This window comes from Malania oleifera, chromosome 3, assembly GCF_029873635.1.
Source record: "Malania oleifera isolate guangnan ecotype guangnan chromosome 3, ASM2987363v1, whole genome shotgun sequence".
Lineage (NCBI taxonomy): Eukaryota > Viridiplantae > Streptophyta > Magnoliopsida > Santalales > Ximeniaceae > Malania > Malania oleifera.
In genome coordinates, this window is record NC_080419.1 from 85,715,636 (window position 1) to 85,729,797 (window position 14,162).

At 37.9% G+C, this 14,162-nt stretch overlaps 1 protein-coding gene across 3 annotated transcripts in view; it reads right to left on the bottom strand.

Moving 5' to 3' along the window:
- Window positions 1–14,162, bottom strand: part of LOC131151955 (aberrant root formation protein 4) — a 76,364-nt gene that overhangs the window by 37,081 nt on the left and 25,121 nt on the right. For 2 of the 3 annotated variants that reach the window (XM_058103478.1, XM_058103480.1), the window contains 8 exons: window positions 3,560–3,735; window positions 3,410–3,469; window positions 3,079–3,229; window positions 2,916–2,975; window positions 2,540–2,805; window positions 2,392–2,463; window positions 1,365–1,442; window positions 1,062–1,262 (listed from right to left, as the gene is read on the bottom strand). In XM_058103478.1, coding sequence (XP_057959461.1) covers window positions 1,062–1,262; window positions 1,365–1,442; window positions 2,392–2,463; window positions 2,540–2,805; window positions 2,916–2,975; window positions 3,079–3,229; window positions 3,410–3,469; window positions 3,560–3,735 — 1,064 coding nt within the window. The remainder of the gene's footprint in view (window positions 1–1,061; window positions 1,263–1,364; window positions 1,443–2,391; window positions 2,464–2,539; window positions 2,806–2,915; window positions 2,976–3,078; window positions 3,230–3,409; window positions 3,470–3,559; window positions 3,736–14,162) is intronic. The other variant, XM_058103479.1, reaches the window with a different exon arrangement.

Consider the following 14,162-nt stretch of genomic DNA (forward strand, 5'->3'; position numbering starts at 1 on the left):
AAGAACTCAAGTAAGTAATATTAACTCCTGCAATAGCATCCAACACATTTTGTGAAGTCCAAATTTACAACAAATTACCTTGTGCCAAAGAGAGTCAGGTTTTAAGGAAAATGCAATAACTACTTCCCCACCAAGGAAATATTTTGAGACACCAAATTACCAAGACCCAAACCTCGGTCCCTTTTATACCTACTCACAATGTTCAAGTGGTTCCACTCAACTAAATGGTCTCGCTCCCAGCTGCTAGAACCCGACCACAAAAAATCCCTCAACTTCTATAAAGTGAGAAAAAGCCCCTTTCCACCGATCCAGCCTCCTAGCAATTCTCTCAAAAGCCAGGTCTCAAAAAGAATCAGTGGTAGGATTGCCCCTTAAAGCAACTCCTAAGTAGGTAATAGGCCAACTCAGAACACCGCAACCTGCTAACTTGGCAAGAACTCAGGTCATCCCTACCCCACAATACCACTGTTAGAGAAGTTAATTCTTATTCCCAACTCCTTTCAAAAACATGTAGAATAGTGAGCACATTAGAGAAGCTGCTCCTGTCCTCCGAAAGAAAGAGAATAGCATCACTAGAAAACCAGTGGTGAGAAATGGGAAGGATCCTCATTATCCACCTTAACCCTTCCACCAAGCCTCTTCCAAAAACTGTTGATCAGATGACATTTGGAAAGGAGGTTGGTACAATGTCATCAAATATATTAGACGTTTGGATAGTCATAACTTTGAAAATAAACTCTAGGTTTCTATGCTTATACAGCATAAGGGATGTGTTTCATGTTAACATGCCTGCATTGTCATTGAAGCCAAAGCCACAGCATTCAGAATTAAGAGAAAACTACATGTATCTTAGTGATTGGGACTATAAAATTTACTACTACAAAATTTACAGAAAGAAATCTGATAAAAATTCCATTGCAATCTTGAGGCTTTCAAACCTAACAGCTTGAAGATATAAAGCAGAAAAATTGGAATATAATTGCACTTGTAGAAAATTGCAGTGGGTTGAGCAGGAAACTACAATAGAAAAAATCAGCTTTAAAAGGAAAGTAAATAATTACCCCATCACTCTGCTGCGGAAGGGAAGGAGGCCCTCCCTTTGGAGGCCTCAAAACCAACTCCACCAATTCAAGGACATCAGTACTCCAAAACCCTCGAGTCTGGAAGGCTTTATTTTCTTCTAGCAGGTGATCATTATCCCCCATCAAAATTCTCTGGCAACTCCGCAACTCCTCTTTAACACAATCCACAAGGATTGCAATCTATAGAGAATTGTCAGAAGTACCTCAGGTGATGTAAATGTGACCTTAAAAACTGAACAAAGATCATTCTTACAAACATGGAAAGTGGCCAGAAGGGAATACCATGGACGAAGAATCACTGTTTGTGATCAAAGCTTTTAAAATGTCAAACTTTGGACATGATGGAATATCAGCGAGTACCTGGTTTTGTGAGGGAATATATGTGAATATCAATAAAATGTGTATGAAACAGCACATATTCAAGAATGAGAGCCAAATCCCATTAAACTTAAATACAACCAATATAGTTTAGTCTCATCCTCCATCTACTAGCTCCATTTTAGCAAACATTCAGCAAATATATACAAGCAGCATCATTAAAAAGAATCATAATTACCAAATGATTGAACTGTTGATTGATTATTAAAGAGAATGACAACAATTTGCTGCCAAAAATTAGCAGAAAAGAGGCATCATTACCCCTCTTATGATGGCCAATATCTAATAATATAAGTGATATACAACCTTGCTTCAAGCCGAATGTCAAAGCTTGATATACATTGTTGACCCACAATCTAACAGCATAAGTTTTCAAGGTAAAAAGTCGTAATATAATGAGGTATCAGAGCTATGATTGCCAGGAGGACATGGGTTCTAATCTTGATGCCCACGTTTATTGTGTAATGATTAAAACAAATCTTATTCCCTGCAATGATGTTTGTTTCTCTTTCCAAGTGCAACGTTGCACATGCAAGGGAGTGTAAAGTCTTGATATACATTGTTCACCCCCAACCTAATAGCTTAAGGTTTTAGGCAAAAAGTAGCAATCTAAATGAGAACAATCCCAGGGAATGAAGCCTCGGAGTTTTGCAAATAGAAAAACCTAGCAGGTTATGCCAATGCATGCAGACTCAACTGTTTCGACAACATTTCGAATTGAATATACACTTACATTTTCTGGAGAACAGACTGATTACAGCCAAAAGATTCTGCAATCTTATTAAGGGATTACTGGATCCAGATAAGGGTTGCCCAAAAGAAAATAATAATAATAAAATACCACTAAACTTTCCAAAAGCAGAATAAATTTGCATATGTGATGTTTGGACACCCACAAAACCTTAGGCATAGAAAAATATAAAACCCTCACCCTTTTCAATGCAACAAAAGCATTCTTCCTTAATTCTGCTTCTGGTGAGTACATAATGACCATTTCAACAGCCTGAAAGATTCAATTTAATTGTAAGACAAGAAATATATTAAAAATTGATTGAAATAATGACAAAGCTAGTAACTACCTCCAGACCAGCAAAAATACTAGGCATATAAGATGAACAATCTGTATGATTGTCAATTTGGGAGATATTTCCATCCACAATGCCAAGTAGGAAGTTAATAGCATGTTTCTTTAATTCCCATGGAAGATTGAAAGAAGCTAGCACATGCTTTAACATGCCTACGGCTTCCCACCTTTTAGTCTGGTTACATCTAAGTTCGTCTTTAACCAATGCCAAATTCTCCTCAGCAGCCTCAGCCACCTCACCAGCAATATGGCCCCAAACCACTGCATCAATTAATCAACAGCAAAATTATGCAAGGAAACAGGGGCAAGACGGCAGCACATTTAAGATGCCCCAGTCAGTAACAAGGAAATCTGAATTGCGCAACGCGTACCTGCTAGAGCTGCCCCATGCTTGACATGAGAAAAGCAACTCATATAATCATCTTCATCCTCTGCATTACGGAAAACAGGAAAAGGAATGAAAACTCTTTCAAGTAAGCAAAAGGTATAAACCAATAGAGACCAAGACAAGAAAAGCAATCAGCACAAGGTTACCTCCAAGAACAATGCTAATAAGCTTGTCAACATCACTCCCAGTTATAAAACCAAGATATGATAAACTACAGTATGGAAAAAAATGTGACAGCTGTGACACCAGGGGAAGCCAGATTGAAACTTCATCTCTTATGCTAAATGAGAGCAAAGCCTGTACATCAGGGAAGAATTTAATAAATAGGAAAAGCTTGGAATGACCAAAACAAAAACAAAGAGCAACTAGCAAATTAAACTGCAAAGAAATGAATTTAGACGAATTTTTGAAACTAGAACTTAAGTAACTGTAACATAGAAAAACTAAAATTGCATGAGGATGGTGAAGAATATCAACCATTATTTGCAAGACATATAGACCAAGTAAAGCACGGAGTTTTTCATTTAGTTTCCCCTCCTGTACATAGAATGCAGGTTAGACAGTAATCTGGTAGAAATTCAAGCATAACCAAGTAAAGCAAACAGTCTTTATCGAAGAATCACAGACCAACTTTAAGCAAATAGCTTGTATAGAATTGGCAATGCCTATTGCTCTGTCAAACAAATCCTCAGTATCTGCATCTCCACCAAAGGACTCTGAAGAGACAGCCCTTAAACCATTAAGTATGACGGGAACTGCTACTTTTACTTGCTCAAAGGGGCGTCTCTGAATGGAGAGAAATACTGGAAACCAAGAAAGAAATGCACCAACAACCTTCTCAGGCCTTCACAGGGAAATAAAGTAACTTTTGCATATTGTACACACCATCAGATTCTTAAGCATATAATCATAATCACATTTTATGGAACCAAAACTGCATTAGAACTTGAATACAAAGCTTTATAATAGAGTTTACTCATGAATTAATAGCAAAAGAAATATATTGAATGAGAGAAAAAATTACAACTGAAGGGAGGACAAGAGATCCTCAAAGGGGAGGGGGAAAAAAAGCACAATATAAAACAAGAACCCTGAAGGAAGAACCTAACACAATCTACTGCTATAAAAAATTAAAAATAAATAATAATAAAAAAAACCCTTTTAACTCTTTTCACTATCATAATTTATTGAACACTTCAACTCGTCTAACTCAAGTTGACCTTTTCTCACCTCATTCTCACAAGAATCTAACTGAACTACTTCTGCTCCAGGTTTAGATAACCACAAACCCATCTAATTAAGCAATCGTTGAGCTTCAATATCCTTCCCATAAACCTCCTTTAAAGGAGAAACACAGATAGGCAAAATACCATCACTTTCATTCGAAACCTTACCCACTCCATCATCCTCCAAAACAGGGATACCATCTAAACCTTCTAATGGATTTTCTAGCATGAGAAATATCACCAACTAAACCTGAAGAATCCGACATATACCCATACTGCGTAGAAAATTCATCCAAAAATAATCCACCATCACACACAAATTCACTATCAAAATCATTCTCATCATCATCATCATCACCTCATTTTCTTGTTTCCCTTAGTGATATCTCCCTCATCAACTTTCTTCTCTCATCTCAACCTCAGATACGTCAGGGTTTCCGTGATGAAAAAGCAACCAGTATCATGTTACTTTAAATTTTTCCATCTGCTGATTAGAATGGAAAAGCTACCAGGACCATCATCCTTGGTCTAGGGTTGGCCAATTCTCATTCTTTTCTCTCTCTTTTTCTTCATCATCTTCTTCATATTTATCAACCAGGTCTTTCTCTGTTCTTTTTTGTTCTTCTTGTTGATCAACCAAAATCAGTGATTCTACAGCTCTGCCGCTCCCAAGAGAGCTAATCTGACCCCACTTTTTTATTTTTCACCTTTTTCTTCACCTTCTTTTGGGGAATTTCTGCTACTTTTTTCTTGAATTTTCTGCTCTGCTGCTTGGAGTCTTCTTTTCCTCCTCTTCTCTTTTTTCTTCATCTTCTTCTTCTTCTTCTTCTGGCCTGCTCTGCTGCTCTCAGTAAGAGCTACGACCCAGGTGATTTGTTTTTCTTATCTTACTTTTGTTGCAATTTCTTTTTTCCCTAAAATTTCAGCTCTGCTGCTCTCAGTATTCTTTCCTTATTTTCTTCTTCTTCTGAACTCCTCTGCTGCTCTCCACCGAACTGCTCCGAGCCCCCACTTTAATGTTCTTTTTCTTCGGCCTGTTTTTTACCTGTTTTATTTGGAATCCCAGCAGGACTCTGCTACTGCTTTTCCTGTTTTCTGTTTCCAGCTGCAAATTTCTGCTTCTATTTTGTGGACCTTATAGCATGAACATTGCTTCTTATTGGAAATTTGTAGTATTCATTAACGTTCTTATATATAATATTTTGGAATTTTTTATTAAAAAAAAACAGATATCTTAAAAGAAAAAGAGAATACAATCAATAGAGGACAAGAAATCCCCAAAAAAGAGAACTGAAAAGGCAAGCCCAAAATAAATTAGATAGAGGCCTAACAAACGCTGCCTAAGAAAACCCCTTTCCAATCCCTTCCCATATCTAATAGAGCACTGCAAATTGGCTAATTTCTATTGCCCCTTCTTAGCCTTACTTTTACTGCAATCAAAATGGGATTCTTTACCTGCCAGTTCAGATATACACAAATGCATTTCATCCAGCAAATGTCAAACATGGGACACGGGAGGGCAAATACCAGCCCCAGTCTGCTCAATCTTCTCTCCTTCCATGCCGTTTTCATCACCATCGAAAATAGAAGTGCCCTCTAACTCATCCATTGGAGATGGAGGCGCATAGGAAATATCACCCAATAAATTAGAAGAATCAGATCCATGCTCAAATTCATCATGAACATAGCCTACAAGTAAACCCCACATCACAAAAAAATAATTATTTGGTGCGCACTTATCATCACATGCATCACCCCCTTTTTTCCTCTTCTTAATGGGGTTTTCCACTAACTTTCTTCATTGAATCTATCTTCGACCCATTTTAAAGCTCCTCAATATAAAATCTGCATTCGTATTTTCTTTTTCAAAAATTTACTCCCACATCTGTCTCATTGTGCCTCTCAACTGAGAAGTTTCTTTTTCCATTCCCTTCTGCCCCCGAAAAGTACACATCTTTGACATTGCTAACTCTCCCTCAACCAGAGGTTTTGTCATGCCACCTGAGCCACCTTTGCATTATGAGAACTCACACCATCTCTATCACCAGCTTGATCAGCAACAAAATTAACCTCCATCTGCACTCCCTGCTTTCCTGAAACTTTTTCCTGACCTCCATCCTCCATAGAAACACCTCTATAGATGTCATCAATATTCAAAACATTCCTTCTCCCTCTCTCAGCCTACTAGATATGTGCTCATGATGCCCCCTCGCATTTTCATCTCTCGCCCCAGAAATTGTATCATGAATTTGCTTCTCTTTCATCCGCACAGTTTACTTGAAACCAGACCAGCTGTACCCATCCTTTTCGAAAACCTCCATCGCCCAAGCCCCACCTACAACTCCCATCCTGCTGTGATATTTGCTGTGCTTGAGATATACCTATCGATATGCCTTTATATTGGACCCCCCAAATTCTGTTGGATGGCAGCATGGACACGTGAAGATAAAGCAGCAGATCTCCCTGGCACCTGCAAAGAAGCACATGTGATCCCCCTGGCACCTGTGATGACAAAGCAGCCATCTCCCATTCTACAGCACCGAAGCAGTTCCATTCAGGCCAGACAAGTTCACTTGTGCTTTAGAAATCTTAATCTAGGCTGATCACATCCATTACCATCTGTTGTTTGCAAAGGGTTAAAAGCCCCTAGACTCTGAGCTTGACCATACACATCTTGTAAGCCCTTGGATATGGGCACCTAAGCACAAGGATGGGCCTGACCAACAGGCGTAATGAGCTGGCCCACAGAATTGACCAACAAAAGCATCTTATTTCCCAACAACTGATACAAATCTACAGTAATATTAAGAATCCCGGGCCCACCCATACCAAACTCACACCACTCTTAGCTGCACACAGGAGCACCCAATTCCTCTCACAAACCCTAGCTGCCTGAAACCTCCTGAACCACCAGATGCCGCTACTCCGACACGCACCAGTTTGGAACTTCCACAATCATGCATCACCAATGCCCTTCACTGCCTCTAAACTACCAGACACTAGATCCTTCCAATCCCTGAAGATTGAGCCACAACCTTTGCTAGAGGCTTGCTCATCTTCTCCAAACACAACCACCTGCAACAATTGCACATGCCTTCACCAACCCCCCTCATTCTGACCTCCAGGGATAAAGATCGAAAAACCCTCACAGCACAAATGCAGGCCCTACTCCTAAAATGTTACCTTCTGATTTGTTTAATTGTCATCCAGTAGTTTGCAATGACAAATGAACTGTTCCAAACAGGGACAAACACACTTATACCCATCAAGCAGCCAATAAAGTAATCTTAACCCACTGATTCGATTTCAAGATTTCTCCTTTGGATGTACAATCAGCAACGATTTGTGGAGATTCTCCTCCTGACCAGCTAGCCACAGATTAATAAAAGCTAACAAAGAAATTCAAAAGAGAATGCGAGAGCCATTCTTATGATGCAACATTGGATTTGAGAATTTTGGTATTAAAATTCAAATATTAGTGCTACTGTGTTTACAAATCAAGAATCAATTATATAGGGGCATTTTATACACAATAGTAACAAATGTGCCCCTCACCACTACGAGGTGAGTACCTTTGCCTCATTCCTACGCTCCAAACACCCTTAGCGCCTTAGTGCACCTTGCAACTTTGACTACCATGTGGATGGTGGAGAATCAGGTTTGCTCTGACACCAATTGAACAGATGAAGAGAAACAAAGAAGAGAAAAAAATAGGGGAAGAAAGGAAGGCAAAAGAGAGAAGGGAGAACAAAAGAAGTCTTCCTGAAGGAGAGGGAGAGAGTCAACAGAGAGAGGGGGAGAAAGAGAATGACTGCAGTGAGAGGGAGTGTGTTCGTAAACATGAGATGCAACAATCATCCAAAATTCAATAAGCCTATATTATAGGCAGCTAAGAAAACTTAGAGATAGAACTATCAAAAATTACAAAATAACCTGCAAAACAGCAAAAATTATAAAATATCCCCAAAGTAATTAAAAATCCTTAAACAAGCTAATATCCAAAAGCTAAAATAAAATCCTCAATTACTTAAACCTACGCTTTCTATAGAACTGTTTAAAGGGCAGCAAAAGTTCCGTCAGTCTCTCTTAATATATTTAAGTGTACAGAGAAAAGATAAATTAAATAAATACAAAAATTCTGCAGTCTTGAAATATTTTAGATCACGCATCATAAAACAATGCATACAAGGCAATTGGCCCTTGCATTTGGATGCTAATGCACAAGTTAAAAAAATAAAAACAAAAAAAAGGTAACATCCAGTGCACAATGCTCCCACCGCATTGCAGGTCTGGGGAGTGCATGATGTATGCAATCTTACCTCCATACTGGAGAGACTGCTTCCTTAATTTGAATTCTGACTTTCAGATTTTGACATAATGCCCTTATCACTAATCAGTCATGGCACACCTGGATGGTAGAACAATGTAGAATCTAATTCATCAACTTGTCATTTTTTTTAAGATAAAAAAACAAAGATTGATATAGAAAGAGAGCACAACCAAAAGAGGATGAGAAAATCCTCAAAATATATAACAAACAGAGAAGAAACAACCAAAAATAGAACTGCCTCCCCCCCTCGCCTACCCCTCCACCCCCCGCCAAAAAACAAAATGAACAGAGGCTACTAAGAAAGCCCCCTTTTGAACCCTAACCCGTCTTAGTTAATAGAGTGCTGCAAATTGGCCAATTCCCATTGTCCCTATATAGCCTTAATTTTACTTTACCAGCACCAAAGCAGACTGATTTCCCCTCCCAATTAGCTAACTGCTCCCAATTAGCTAACTGCAAACTCATTTTATCTAGCAAATGTTGGAGGCAAGACTCAAGTACAGGCAAAGTATCAGTCTCAGTTTGCTCAATCTTGTCACTTTCCTCACTTACTCCACCTGCACCCCAATATTTTGTCACCCCTTCCATCCCCACCTTGTCATTTCTAGAACCCATACCATCTTGATCTCAGCCCTGATCAACCGCATAATTAATCTCCATCTGCACTTCTTGCAGCCCTGAATACTTTATCAAACATCCACCCCAACAGGAACCCCTCTGGAATATTCATCAAAATCCAAAACCGCCCTTTCCCCTGCACTGGAGAGAAGCTGATGCTGCTCACTTGCCCTAAAAACTCTCATCTTTAATGCAAGGGGGAAAAAAGGTACAGTACCGCTACTCAACTTTGTACTCTTGTGTCTTTCTTCCAAATATCCTTCATGCACACTCTCGCTAAGAGTAAATTGAAGCTGCCATACATTTAAGATGCTACTACGAGGTGTCCCCGGGTATCACAATCCCACCTCGGATGTGTTCTAAGGAGATCTTGGACTTATAAGGAGGGTTTAGGCTCCAAACATGTGAGATGTTTTTTATAGGACATGACCATGAGACTAGTGGGCCAAAGCGGATAATACCTCACCAGAGTTGCACCCAAGACCGTTACATTTGGTATCAGAGCCACCCTAGGGGTACTATCATGTGAGTGGATCCTACAAAAAGGTGTAAGCCACTTTGATGAGGACGTCATAGATCAAACAAGAGAGCTTGTCACAGTCTCACATCGGATGTTTACTGGGGAAATTACACTAATGAGGACTTCAAAGATTGGACGGGAGAGTCTGTCACGATCCCACATTGGATGTATACTAAGGAGATCTTGGGCTTATAAGGAGGGTTTGGGCTCCAACCATGTGGGGCATCTTTTATAGGACAAACCCGTGAGGCCAGTGGGCCAAAGCAGACAATACATCACCAGAGTTCAGCCCAAGACTATTACACCAGGGCACAAAGATCCCTGCTTTGAGAGAGTAGGGGGAGGATCGTCACAGTGTACGCAGCCTTCCCTATTTCCTTGAACTCAAACACATGACCAACCAGTCACAAAGAAACAATCTTACCATTGATACAAGGCCCGCCCTCACTTAAGATGCAATACTATAGGGCATAAATAAGCAAGCAATTCAACAATTCATCGATTATCGTCTGAGCTCCAAATTCGGCTAGCCAACCTGATTCCTGCTTTTTCCTTTTAACCTATAGTTTAGATAGTCTTGAGTATGGGCACATTACTGCAATGATCATAGGGCCAACTTCGCCATCAAAAATACTTCCATTTAGCATTTTTTAAGATCTACTAATTTTAATTGGCAGAGCTACATAGGCAAAACAACATGCCTTCCCCTTTTGCTTTCTTCTCCCCCTATTTCCATTGGAAGTTGGAATTACAAAAAATCTGCATTACTGCTGCAGGTTTGATAATCTGCATCTAGTCCCTACCAAGGATTAAATTTCGGTAGGACTAAAATTTTGAAGCTTCCAAAACAAAAAAAATTTTATGGAACTTTTTTTATGTCAATGTCAACTATGATTTTGATTTTCAAAAAATGATGGAAATTAGTAGTAAAAGAAAGAATTTTTGTATGAAACTTAGACACGATAATTTTATAAATTAGAACTAAAATACATAAATCACTAACAAGTATGTGGTGTATCATGTTGCAATAACTGTAAAATCATAATATTAAAAATCTTCAATTAATATAAATGTCAAATATAAATCAATAAATATTATTAGTTCTTATGCAAATCCAACTAATGCACGCATAAAAGGTCAAATTAAATTCCGTAGTTAATATCTTTATTTAACTTCGCATAAAATTTCAAAAGGGTCAAAGTTATCACCCATATACTTCTTGTAATATTCTTTACATTAAGAGATCACTATGTCATAAATTGAGCTGTCAGATGCCAATTTATAACAAAACGCATGTATAATAATCTAAAAACATAATACATCTAAATTTATTAATTTTTGACATATTTTTTTACTATTATGGTGCAATTTCTTCAATGAGACTGAAAAAATCATATTATTTAATAATCCAACAAATTTAATACTGTATTATAAATACTTTATAACCGAAATAACAAAAATTAAGTTTGTTATTAAAACATTATGAATAAAGAATGAAAAACATATGCATGAACAAACTATTAGAAAGAAGACGAAGTTTCCAAAAGGAAAAAAAAAGTGCAACATGAAGTTATAACTCAGTATGGGTAAGGTGTTAAATAACAACAAAACCAAGCCTTAGTCCCACTAAGTGGGGGCTATATGAATCTTTTTTGTCAATTTATGCGATCATTGACCATTTCTTTTGATAGATTAAAGGATATTAAATCCTTACTCACTATCTTCTCCCAAGTTATTTTAGGTCTACCCCTACCCCTTCTACTGCCCCCCACAATAACTAAGTCACTCTTCCTCACAGGTGCACTATGTGGCCTACGTTGCAACTTGCAAGTGTCCATACCATCTGAGTCGTCCCTCCCTCATCTTCTATAGGAGCTACACCTAACTTACCACGAATATGTTCGTTCCTTAATTTATCTTTCAATGTTATACCACTCATCCATCTAAGCATTCTCATCTCGGCAACTTTTACTTTTTGGATATTATGTTTCTTCGTCGCCCAACATTTCGATCCATATAGCATACCTAGTCTTACAGCTGTCCTATAAAACTTCCATTTCAATTTTAAGGATATTCTACGATCACATAGCACACTTGAAGCACTTCTCCATTTTACTCAACATGCTTTAACTCTCATGCATTACATCATCTTCAATTTCTTCTTCAGCTTGCATAATAGATCCAAGGTATCGAAATCTACAAGTGCTATTTATTTCATCATCATCAAATTTAACTTTGTCTCCAATATTCCTCCTATCATTACTAAAATTACATTTCATATATTCTATTTTATTTCTACTTATCCTAAAGTCTCTAAATTCCAAAGCTTCTCTCCATAATTCTAACTCAGCCTCTACTCCATCCCTAGTTTTACCTAAATCAAGAGATTTATTTAATTGTTTTTTTTCCAAATTTTGTATGAAAATTGGAAAACCCTCAAATTTGTATTGAGTTTTAGCCAAGAAGGGTTTTCATTCTCAAATTTCAATTTTATGGAAATTCCATTCCATTGTCGAATTTTCAACAAATCTCGTTGAATTTTCAAGATTTTGATTAATTTCATATGATTCATAAATATTTTGAACAGGCAGCTTGCCTTTTCTTTCCGCTTACCTGTCCCAAAGCGGGAAATGGAGGTAAAATTCATTGCTGGCAGGTTATTTGGGTTGGTGGGAGCATGAGACTTTGTTGGAGCTATTGGTGCCGCTCTCGTTTAGACTTCCATATGTTCATAATGCACCAATCTCAGCTGCTTATTTTTTATAGGGGAGCTCTTTTTTCTTGGGATTTCCATTTTCCAAGAGTCACAATGGAGAGGTTGATGAGTTAACTTGTTTACTGGATGTGCTGCATTCTTTTTTTTTTCCTACTTCAACGGGGTACAAGACTTTGGATTAGGGATGCTTCGGGGTCCTTCTCTTCTAATTTTTTCTTTTCTAACCTTACAAAATCCACATATCCTAGCTCATTCCGATAACAAATTTGTATGGAAATCAAAATTTCCTTTTAAAATCTGGGCTTTCATTTGGACTCTTGCTCTCACCAAGATCAATATTTTTTTCTTCTAATAACAAAACAAATCTATTAATGAAAATAATATTTACAATGAGTGGAGGATAAGAGATCCTCTCAGTAGAACACAGAACTAACAGAGAAAAAAGAACATTTGCATTAAACCGGCTTTCCAATCTCTTTGGACATCAGACAGCACAAGACCCTTAAAAAACCCAAAAGAATGTTCACAAAAAGAGGCATAAAAAATAACTTTCTCCCAAAGTAAGGGAGTGGTTTTCTTGTCTCTATAAATTCTAGCGTTCCTTTCAATCCATAGCACCCACAGCACTGTCAAAACTGCATAATAGACCCAAAAACTCCATGCTGTTTTATTCTTCCCAAAGCCCCAAAACTTTACCTTTGAAAAGTCAAAAATATATTCCAAAGCCACCCAGTCCTCTCCCAAAAAAAGAAAACAGAATGTTTCACATGTGTCTTGCCAACTTACAATGAAGAAATAAATGGCTAGAATTCTCATTTGAACCACTGCACAGCATACCAATATCTGGACTAAGGGCTTTGCAGGGCCCCCTGATCTGTAACACATTATTTGTATTGATCTTATTGTATGAGATTCCAAATGATCTTATTGATCATATTGCTCTCAACAAGATCAATATGAATGATGAGCTACAAATACAGAGGCCGTATAAAGCCCTACATCCAGATGTTTGCATGCTGTGCCATGAGGCAAATGGGACTAATGATCATATTTTCCTTCACTGCCAGGTAGTGAGGTACAGGTGGAATAACTCTGTTCCCTTTTTTGTTGAGGGTTGAGTGGCTCTAAAAAATTCCTGATTTCTTTTTGCTGAAGTTTTGGGGTTTAGGGAAGAATGAAAGTAGTATCTTCTGGAATTGTGCAGTGTATGCAGTCTTGTGGATGCTCTAGCTCGAAAGGAATACTAGAATTTTCTAAGCCCAGAAGACTTCTCCAAATTTTCTTGAGAGAAAGTTACTCCTCTTGCTTTTTTTTTTGGGGGGCACATTCTTCTGGGGTTTTAGGGTGGCTATCGCTGTCCAATATCCAAAGGGATGGGAAGGCAGATCTGGTGTAATTTTGTTTTATTCTTTGCTCTCTTTTTTGGAGGATATCTTATCCTCCTTCCATTGGAATTAATTATTTTCTTATTAGACTTGTTTTGCAATCAAAAAAAAAATTGAAAAAAATTTTTGTAATATGCAAATTGACCACCTTTTTTATTCTGACGGCGGCAGAAGCAGAAATTTAAGTCCATGGTCCCAAACAAATTAGACAAATTGACAAATATAAGAGGTGGAGATCAGTAAAGGAATTGGTTAATAAGGTTAGCCCCAATATTTTGTTTCTGCAAGGGCAGCAGCCTAAATTAGGAGAGGTGGATACTTTCTCAATTAGAATCTTGAGATATAAAGTTTAGGAGGTGTCTTCCCTTCATCTGTTGCATCTAGGGGCTAAATAAAGGGGCGTCTCTTGCAAACTTCCTTTTTTGACAAGTTAGT